General features: G+C 35.8%; 1 protein-coding gene across 1 annotated transcript in view; it reads left to right on the forward strand.

Moving 5' to 3' along the window:
- Positions 1-611: 611 nt before the first annotated feature.
- Positions 612-11,438, forward strand: part of LOC308609273 (uncharacterized protein) — a gene marked incomplete at its 5' end in the record, with an annotated part of 14,054 nt that continues 3,227 nt past the window's right edge. Inside the window, 2 exons of the mRNA XM_081222977.1 lie at positions 612-1,102; positions 5,665-5,722. Of these exons, the coding sequence (XP_081079103.1) occupies positions 612-1,102; positions 5,665-5,722 (549 nt within the window). The remainder of the gene's footprint in view (positions 1,103-5,664; positions 5,723-11,438) is intronic.

Below are 11,438 nucleotides of genomic sequence, written 5' to 3' on the forward strand. Positions count from 1 at the left end.
GAGACCCGGGCCCAGCTGGCTCTCCACTCAGCTGCCTTCCTGTCAGCGAAGGCTGCCGCCACCTCCTCTGGCCAGATGGGCAGCCTGCAGCCCCTCCTGTCCCGGCCCCTCCCCCTGGGGTCCATGCCCACAGCTCTGCTGACGTCCCCCACTTCCTTCCCAGCCACGCTCCATGCCCACCAGGCCCTCCCTGTGCTCCAGGCCCAGCCTCTTTCCTTGGTCACCAAGCCTGCCCACTAAGCTGCCCCCTGACCTATGCAGGCTGTCATGTGACTCATTGAATAGTAATGATGCAGCAGAAGAAGAAAAAGAAGGAAAAAGGGAACTTTATTGGTCAATATTTGACCACTCCGGACTGTTCTGTAAAGTGACTGGTAACAGCAGCACTTTATGTTTTGTAGATGTAACCAGTAGCTGATCATAAGGCATTTTTTAAAAAACAAAACAAAACAAAAACGAGAACTGAAAAGTAGTGTGTTATTCTTCCTATATGTGCAGCGGTGGATGGACATGGGCAGAAGGCACCTCTGTCTCTACCTCCTGGACTCTCTGCCCTCCTCTCTCTTCCCATCACCCCCCCACCGCGTCCCAGCTTCCCCCACCCAGCCTGCATGTTGGCCGTTGCTGCCATTTCTAGCCCGCAGCCTCTTCATCTACATCCCATTCCTGGACATTCCCTTTTACTTGGCCCACGTTTTTCTCCTTTGCTCAGCTTCGTGGGTTCTTGCCTTCATCTTCGTCCTCTGCCCAGTGTAAGGCTGTCACCATGTGAGAAGACACCTCGGCCTCTTTGTCTCCACCCGCGTCCCCTTTCCCTCAGTGGCCCTAATGCCCCAGCCTCCAGCTTTTGGTGGGGGAAAGAGGTCCTCTGCAATGGTTCTTCCCCGCATTTAAAGGGACTCAAGGTGCCTGCCACTTCCTCAGCGAAGAAGCCTGTGCTCCACCCGCTTACCAGTCGAGATGTCCCCTCACAGCCCCGGAGTGTCAGACAGGACCTGGCTCTGAGGTCTGGCTCCTGTCACCTGGGTCGGTCCGTGCTAACACAATCTGCCAAAGCTCTAAAGACCCTCCTCCCTCCCCCATCACCTCACACGCTTCTTCTGTATTTCCTTTCATTTTTATGGGGTTTTGGGGAACAATTTAAACTCCCAGTTGTTTATTTTCACAAAAGAAAATAAAATTGCCATTGCAAGAAAAAAATGTTTTTTTAAATCTTGTTTGATTTGTTTAGAATTGACTTTGCTATCTATGAGATATGAAGTTGAAGTAGGTTGTTAGTCATAGTCCCTAAAATAAAAGCTCTGCTTATCTTGTTTCATATGATTATTCATGAAACATCCTGATTACAATGATGTAGTGTGTAGTTTGGTTTTAATATCCCAATGCCCCAAACAAATGAATATTATTAATCACCTTAAAAAACTAAGAAAATCCACTGAAAAATTTTAAAAATCAGTAATATAGTTTGGTGAGAGAAGCAGTATTTACGGAAGTAAATACAACCAGTGGCTTCCCTATGTATCAGCAATAAATTTTTTTGTTTTTTTTTTTTTTGCGGTATGCGGGCCTCTCACTGTTGTGGCCTCTCCCGTTGCGGAGCACAGGCTCCGGACGCGCAGGCTCAGCGGCCACGGCTCACGGGCCCAGCCGCTCCGCGGCATATGGGATCCTCCCAGACCAGGGCACGAACCCGTGTCCCCTGCATCGGCAGGCGGACTCTCAACCACTGCGCCACCAGGGAGGCCCAGCAATAAATTTTAAAAAAATAACAATTCAGAAAAGAATCTATCCGCAGCAGAAAGAAAAAAAATTAAAAGATGTCAATGAATAAATTTAAGCATACAAAATGTCCTGGTTGTATATAAATACTATCCTCTTGTGTGTGTGTGTGTGTGTGTGTTTGTGTGTTCCCACATGCAATAGATCCTGGATGGAAAAACAATCTACTGAAAATAGCTAATCAAATTATAATTTGAAAGTGATTTTGTTTTTTAGACATTGGACATAGTATTGTTACAGTCTAAGCAAATGTGAATACCAATAAGAAAACAAATAATGCCAATGAATAATATTTAATACATTAAACTGTACTATAAAGCTATAATCATTAAAACAACCATTAGATCAATAGCTCAAATGGATATGGGGAAATTCAACACTTGCAACTCAATTCTCACTGTTAAATGGATACATTACACACATTTTTAAAGGTTGTATTTGAAAATATCCCCCAAATAAAAATCTACTAACAAGTACATCCTTAATGATTTGTTGAATGAGGAAAACAATTAGCAGATGAGTGTATAAGTTATGACTTCCTTTTTGTGAAATAAAAAAGTTTAAAAAATGCCTTTCTGTTTACATATTATGGGTGAGTATATATAATTTTATGGGAGGAAAATGATGACGAGAAATTCTTACATGCTATTAGTAATTGTTAAGGCTAGGCTTCCACTAAGTTTGATAATTAAATGGAAGTATCAGGGTATATTCTCCATTGCAACTCAATCCATTCATTATTTATCAAATGTGTAATGTGAAAATAATATAATGACAGAGAAGTTAATTCCAACACTAGCATTTTACTTACTTTAAAATACATATTATACATTATTTCCAAATACCAGAGTTATTTTTCTTAAGTTATATGAAACACTAGTTACCCATACCAATTATGATATCTTTAAAAATTTTCTATTTAAAAAAAGCTATCAGGGGCTTCCCTGGTGGCGCAGTGGTTGAGAGTCTGCCTGCCGATGCAGGGGACACAGTTTCGTGCCCTGGTCCGGGAAGATCCCACATGCTGCGGAGCAGCTGGGCCCGTGGGCCATGGCCGCTGAGCCTGCACTTCCAGAGCCTGTGCTCCGCAATGGGAGAGGCCACAACAGTGAGAGGCCCATGTACCACACACACACAAAAAAAAAAAAACAACAAAAAAAACAAAAAAAAACACAAACTATCAGCACCAAGTTAATTGGTTTCTTGACCCACTAGGTGGGACATTAAAATAGAACAATTTGGTAATTGTGGATTATTAAGATAGAAAAATAATGGAGGAAATGTTTAAGAGTAATCCTGTATCTTTAACAGCAAAACAACAAAATAGCAATATATTTGAATGTTTGTTAATATATAGTTTTGTTGCTAAAAACTTAGTTTTGTACTTAAAGTTTTACACTTACTTAAAACTTACCAACATATAAGTAACTTGAGTAAATCTATTAACTAGCTAATACTAAGTCCCACTATTAAGTTGACATCTCAATGTTGTTTGGTTTTCAGGTGGCTGTCAGTGCAACCCTGGGTGAGTTGGCACCAAAGTCTCTACAAACTTGTTTTGTGAGGACCTGGATCCCAAAATACAGAAGAGTATCAAATGTCTAAGAGGCTCATGTTAGGCATAATACCAAAATAAGTACCACCTGAATTGTTTGAGAGAAGAACCTAAGGCACATATTTTGGGGATGATGTGTGTGGAGGATTATTTTAATTGTGATTCATGAAGAGAGCTATTACCATTCACTTAGGAAAACCAAGAAATTCACGTTGAAAAAAATTGAGAACTTATAGATTGCTCTGGAAGGAGGCAGGCAGACAGCAATTGTATAATAACCAATAGCTTTACCAATTATCAAAGTTAATCCATCAGTAATGGAAAAACAAAAACCAAAAGAAAATGAGGAGATAATCTAAAATTCTAAAGGATAAACTTATCAGGTATTTTCAAGGACACTTAGGATGAAAAACATTTTTTTCACAGAAAGATTTAGAAAAGAAGTTTCAAAAATGATAAACATATGGAAAAAGAGGCTCAATATTGTAAAGTTGTTAATATTTCATGAATTAACTTAGAGTCATTTTAGAATTAAAAGTCCTAATATAGCCTAATGTAATTTTTGTAAGTTTAATTAAGTGAGGTAATGGTAATCTCCAAAAATAAATTGGTGGTATATGATACAGAAGCAATGGATAAGTAGAATAGGAAAAGCAATTGAATAATGGTTATTCTACTATAAAGCTATAATAATTTAGACAGTTTGCTGCTGGGTCAGTCATTGGTCATTGCAACTTATTTGAGAGGTAGCTGTAGCACAAAGTCAATATGTGTCAGAAAACCACACATAAATCCTCAATTTAAATCATATGCCTGAATTCAGCCCACATGGGTTAAAATTTAAATTTCATAATTTTCAAACATTTCAGACATTAATTCATGAAGCAATCTGACTTAGACATCTGTGATGTACTTAGTTTTTATAGTGTGATGAAACATGAAAAAATAAATTTATACAATATTTCCCATTGTTAAAAAAATTCGCAAATACCTTAGAGTTTGTGTGTATGTGTGTGTATGTATGTATATATTAGGATTTCTTTTGAGCATACAGAAAGGTATGGAGGAAATACACTAAACAATTTGCATTGCTTATAAAAGGACTGGAGAAATATATAGAGTGTGATGGGAGATCATTGCACTTTCTTTATGTATTTACATTATTTACTATTTCAAAATGAGCAAATATTTCTCTTTAATTAAGATACAATTTAAAAAGAAAATGCAGTGTGGTTAAAAATGAAAGGAAACTTTGCTTAATTCTTCTATACCTGACAAGAAGTACACTTTGTGCTTTTAAGTGGATTACCTTGCTCAGTCTTTACACACATACAAAAATATAGTATAGTTGTTAGTTCTACATTATAGACTGGTCAGAGTGACTAAAGAGATTGATACATGAGAAAATTATCACTGAAAGAGCTTACAATGTTCAGGTCCATCCTTAAAAATTAAATATAAATAAATATAAAATAGGTAAAAACATTTTCACTGTTGACTTATGAAATGTTATTTAGAATCTATGAATTTTTACTAAAGTTAATCACATTATCAACTTACAATTTTGGAAAGTAATTTACAGTCATCCTCAATTTACAAAAAAAAGGCAATAAAAAATCTTGTTTTTCTGGGTATATTTAAATACATACAGGCATATGTATTTTTAAGAGAACACTCAGGAAATATACCACATTGTTAATACTTCTTACTATAGGAGATATGAGGCAGAGAAGGTTGGTGTGGGTGAGAAGGATTGCTAATTTTTATTATATATCCTTAGCTAGTTCCGTTTGTGATAGTGAAAAGGAGCTATTTTGTTATTTAAAATAGTCAATAGAGATAGAGATAAAAATGAAAGGTTCTACAGGCAAATCATTTCATAAGAGAATTTTTAAAGTCACTTACCTTCTAGAAACTATAAGTTTTCTCTTCTGTAAACCAAAGATATTAACCATACTTAATATTAAATTTGGACAAAAGTAGCAGCACTGATGATGATTATTAAGATTTACAGACTACTTACACGGCAGGCTGACTGCTTGGTGTGTATTTGTGGATAATCTCACTTGAACCTTGTAAAAGTTCTATGATACAGATGATATTATTAATTCTGATGATTCAGTTCCTCTTGGAAATTGAGAAGAGATAAAAACAAGCTATTAAATTATCACATTTGCTTCAAAGCCAAAATACACATATAATTATGTTCTCTTGATATCCTCTTTAGAAGCCAATTATCTATATATCAGGATGTGATTATCAAGACTACTCCTTCGTATTAGCTAGGCTTAATCACCCCTATTCCATTAATTGTCATTTTATGCCTCAAGATCTCAGATGAAACTGGAGTTCAAGAAACTTGAAACTCAGTTCAAGGAACTGCCACAGGTAAACACTGTGTATTGGCTGCCATGTGACTCTGAACTGACCACGTGAAGACCAGAATTTCGGAATAGAGATGAAGATCCCAGGTCTAAAGAACATGGGGTAAGGAGTGGTTAGGAAGACCCAGTCTCTAAAACATGAATACAGTCTGAGTTGCTCTGTACTACTGTACATGTAATTTGCTGATTATAGTAATGCAGTAAACAGTTGGGGCAACACTTAACATTTAGTAAATCCAAGAAAATGCAGTAAAGAATGATGGCCTTTGCTAAGATAATTTGGTAGAAGAAACAGTTTTATTGAGATATAATTTACATGCCACAAAATTCACCCATTTTAATGGTGTATAATTTAAAGATTCTTAATACATTTACAGAGCTGGGCAACTATCACCACAACCTAAGGCAACTACTAATCTACATTTTTTTCTTTATGGATTTGGAGTTTCTGGACATTTCATATAAATGCAGTGATATAACATGTGGCCTTTCTGTCTGGCTTTCATCTAACATAATGTTTTTGAGTTTAATCCACTGGCAGCATATACTGATACTTTATTCCTTTTTATTACCAAATAATATTCCAGTGTATGGCTATATCACATTTTGTTCATCCATTCACCACATTGCGTGGACACATGCTTTCACTTTTTGAGGTAAATACCTAGGAGTGGAATTATATGCCAAGTTAATGCTAAATGAACATTTAACATTTTAAGAAGTTGCTATACCATTTTCCCAAGTGGTTGCATCATTTTTCATTCCAACAGCAATGTGTGAGAGTTTCAGTTTCTTTACATCCTTTTCAACACTTGTTATCATCTGACTTTTATATGTAATATTTTGCTAGGTCTGAAGTGGCATCTTATTGTGGTTTTAATTTGCATTTCCCTAATGACTAACGATTTTGAGCGTCACTTTATGTACTTCAGGCCATTCCTATGTCCTGTTTGTTAAAATTTCTATTTACATTTTTTGCCTGTGTTTAATGGGATTATTTGCCTTCTAATATATTCTGGGTACAAGTTATTTATTAAATACATCATTTAAAAATATTTTCTCCCATTGTATGAATTGTTTTCACTTTATTAATGAAGTCATTTGAAGTACAAATGTTTTTTAATCCTGATGAAGTAAAATATAAATTTTTTAACATCTCTTGTGCTTCTGTGTCATAGCTAAGAAATATATGTCTAACTCAAGGTTTAAAAATTTACCATTAGCTTTTTTCTAAGAGTTTTAGAGTTTTAAGCTCTTAATTTACACCTATGATCCATTTTGAGTTAATTTTTAGGTTTGGTTTTAGGTAAGAGTCCACATTAATCCTCTTATATGTGGTTATCCAGTTGTCTCAGAATAACTTATTGAAAAGGTTATTCTCTCCCAATTGAAAGGTCTTGGTACCCTTGTCAAAAATCAAATAACCATAGATATATGCTTTTACATCTGGACTCTCAGTTCTATGCCATTGACCTGTATGTCTATCGTTTTCCCAATACAACACTGCCTAGATTACTATAGCTTTGTAGTAAGTTGTAAAATTGGTCAGTGTAAGTTTTCCAATGTTATTCTTCTTTTAAACATTGTTTTGGACAGAAATATAGATCAATGGAACAGGATAGAAAGCCCAGAGATAAACCCATGCACATATGGTCACCTTATCTTTGATAAAGGAGGCAGGAATATACAGTGGAGAAAGGACAGCCTCTTCAATAAGTGGTGCTGGGAAAACTGGATAGGTACATGTAAAAGTATGAAATTAGAACACTCCCTAACACCATACATAAAAATAAACTCAAAATGGATTAGAGACCTAAATGTAGGCCAGAAACTATCAAACTCTTAGAGGAAAACATAGGCAGAACACTCTCTGACATAAATCACAGCAAGATCCTTTTTGACCCACCTCCTAGAGAAAGGGAAATAAAAACAAAAATAAACAAATGGGACCTAATGAAACTTAAAAGCTTTTGAACAACAAAGGAAACCATAAACAAAGCAAAAAGACAACCCTCAGAATGGGAGAAAATATTTGCAAATGAAGCAACTTACAAAGGATTAATCTCCAAAATTTATAAGCAGCTCATGCAGCTCAATAACAAAAAAACAAACAACCCAATCCAAAAATGAGCAGAAGACCTAAATAGACATTTCTCCACAGAAGATATACAGACTACCAACAAACACATGAAAGGATTCTCAACATCATTTTTTTTTTCATTAACCATTAGAGAAATGCAAATCAAAACTACAATGAGATATCATCTCACACCAGTCAGAATGGCCATCATCAAAAAATCTAGAAACAATAAATGCTGGAGAGGGTGTGGAGAAATAGGAACACTCTTGCACTGCTGGTGGGAATGTGAATTGGTACAGCTGCTATGGAGAACAGTATGGAGGTTCCTTAAAAAACTACAAATAGAACTACCATATGACCCAGTAATCCCACTACTGGGCATATACCCTGAGAAAACAATAATTCAAAAAGAGTCATGGACCAAAATGTTCATTGCAGCTCTATTAACAATAGCCAGGAGATGGAAGCAACCTAAGTATCCATCATCAGATGAATGGATAAAGAAGATGTGGCACATATATACAATGGAATATTACTCAGCCATAAAGAGAAACGAAATTGAGTTATTTGTAGTGAGGTGGATGGACCTAGAGTCTGTCATACAGAGTGAAGTAAGTCAGAAAGGGAAAGATAAATACCGTATGCTAACACATATATATGGGATTTAAGAAAAAAATGTCATGAAGAACCTAGGGGTAAGACGGGAATAAAGACACAGACCTACTAGAGAATGGACTTGAGGATATGGGGAGGGGGAAGGGTAAGTTGTGACAAAGTGAGAGAGTGGCATGGACATATATACACTACCAAACGTAAAATAGATAGCTAGTGGGAAGCAGCCGCATAGTACAGGGAGATCAGCTCGGTGCTTTGTGACTGCCTAGAGGGGTGGGATAGGGAGGGTGGGAGGGAGACGCAAGAGGGAAGAGATATGGGAACATATGTATATGTATAACTGATTCATTTTGTTATAAAGCAGAAACTAACACAGCATTGTAAAGCAATTATACTCCAATAAAGATGTTAAAACAATAAATAAACATACCTTTTGACTTCTAAAAAAATATTGTTTTGGCTCTATAGATCCTTTGTGTTGCCATATGAATTTTAGAATGAGCTTGTCAGTAGCTGTGAAAAAGACAGCTGGGCTTTTAGTAGGGTTGTGTTGAATCTATAGATCAATTAGGGAGTATTGCCATCTTAACATTATTGATTCTTCCAATTAATGAGATGTTCCTCCATTTATTTAGATGTCCTTTAATTTCTTTCAGCAATGTTTTATAGTTTTCATTGTACAAGGTGTGGACTTTTTTGTTAAACATATTCTTCAGTATTTTATTCTCTTTGATGATGTTGTGAATGGAATTTCTTCATTTTCATTTTGTTTTTTGTTTTTTTGGCCACGCCACAAGGCTTGTGGTCTCTTTGCTCTCCAGCCAGGGATGGAACCCAGGTCCTAGGCAGTGAAATTGTGGAGTCCTAACCACTGAACCACCAGGGAATTCCCTTCATTTTTCTTTTTGGACTGTTAATTGCTAGCATTTACACATACTATGACTTTTGCATGGTGACCTTGGGTGCTGAGACCTAGCTGAGCTTGTTTATTAGTTCTTGGTTTTTGTGTGTGTGGATTCCCTAGGATTTTCTACATACAGGGTCATGTTTTCTGCAAATAAAGACAGTTTTAATATTTCCTTTCCGGTCTGGATTTTGTTTCATCTCTTTTACTTACTTAACTGCACTGGCTAAAACTACCAGTACAATGTTAAATAAAAGTGGTAAGGGTAAATATCTTTCATTTGTTCCCGATCTCAAGTGGAAGGCATTTAGTCTTTCATCATTATACACCATGTTTTTAGTGGTGTTTTCTTGTGAATGTCAATCCCTGCTGTACATGATCTTGCTCACCTTCTATCAGTAGACTTCTGTAGCTTGTTACTTACTGCATGCTAGCCTGATGCTGGGGGTCTTCTCTGTTTCCCTGGTACAAGCTAAATCTTAGGTAGGCGAGATATTAGGTTCTTGTGGTCAGGCCTTTCTCAGCAATGTTGTCCCTCCCCCAACTGTAGGAAACCTCTAATGATCTGAGCCCAGATCATTGTTTTATCTCTCCCCCAGGAGTAAAGAATATTTTACTTTCCTGTACACCCAGTTTCAATGGGCCTTATTCTGTGCCCTGGGTAAAATAAGATTAGCTGCCCTTCTCCTAGAATCTTAAGACATTTGCTCCATAGTAGAGAAGACTTGGGGTAGAGTTTCATGACTTTCTCTCAGCAATGGCTGCTCATTTCCTCTAACACTTACCCAGTCTTTCTCATGCATTTCATGGACATTACCTTGCAAAGGTTCACGATCTGTCTCCAAGATTCTTATACTCTCAAGTAGTCAACACTCATTCTTTTGCATTTCACCAAAAAAAAAAGCTAAAATAATTAGCTGAATATTTCTTACCTGCTTACCAGTATAGGACTGGAAATTCTATCCAGCACAACAAAACAGAAGAAATAAACAAATATAATACAAATCAGAAAAGAATTATAAAAAGAACTTCATTTATTTGCAGAAAGCATGGTTTTCTATGTAGAATATCCCCCCAAAATATTCTGAAATTAATAAGTGAATTTAATTACATTGCAGGATATAAGATCAATATATAAAAATCAGTTGTATTTTTATATACTAGCAATGAGCATGTGGAAATCAATATTTGAAATACAATACCATTATAATCACTCAATATGAAATACTTAGGTGTAAATCTAATAAAACATGTCCAGAACTCATATGCGGAACTTATAAAATGCTGATGAAAAAAAAATCAAAGATCTAAATAACTGGAGACACATATTCATGAGCTGGAAGAGTCACCATGGCAAAGGTGCTAATTTGCCCCAACTTGATATACAGGTTTTAGGTAATTCCTATTAAATTTCCAGCAAGACTTTCTTTAGATACAGACAAGAGTATTCTAAAATCTGTATTGAAAAGACAAAGAAACTAGAATAGCTAAAAGACATTCTGGAAAAAAATACAGTAGGAGGAAATACTCTGGCCAAATTCAAGACACATTACACGGTTACACTCATCAAGACTATGAGGTATCAGCAGAGAGACAGACACGTTGATAAATGGAACACAATAGACAACCTAGAAGTAGCCCACACACAAGTATGGACAACTGATTTTTGACATATGTGAAAAAGCAATTCAGTAGAGAAAGAATGGTCTCTTTAACAAATGCTAGGCAAATTGGATATCCATAGGAAAAAAGAAGAAAAAAAAAAGAACATGGACCTAAAATACATAATTCATACAAAAATTATCTTATTCCAACCAAATAACATAATCCATAACTCATATAGGTTTTAACTAGCTTTCTTATTTATGGTCGTTAAGTTACAACATAAACTATGATCCCTGACACTCACTCAGTAAGAAAAACATGACTTTTTAATTACATTTTTAATGAGAAGTTAACTTTTATTTTAATATAAAACATGCAATGGAAATTGTATGTGCCTGTTAATATTTACAAATATATTATATCCTGATAACTTGTTTATATACCAATGTAATTATTTTTATGTATTTATAACAGTTTATGCATAGGTTTGCCTACAATACCAAGTAGATATGTTAA

Source organism: Mesoplodon bidens (genome assembly GCF_964165515.1).
Source record: "Mesoplodon bidens genome assembly, chromosome: X".
NCBI lineage: Eukaryota > Metazoa > Chordata > Mammalia > Artiodactyla > Ziphiidae > Mesoplodon > Mesoplodon bidens.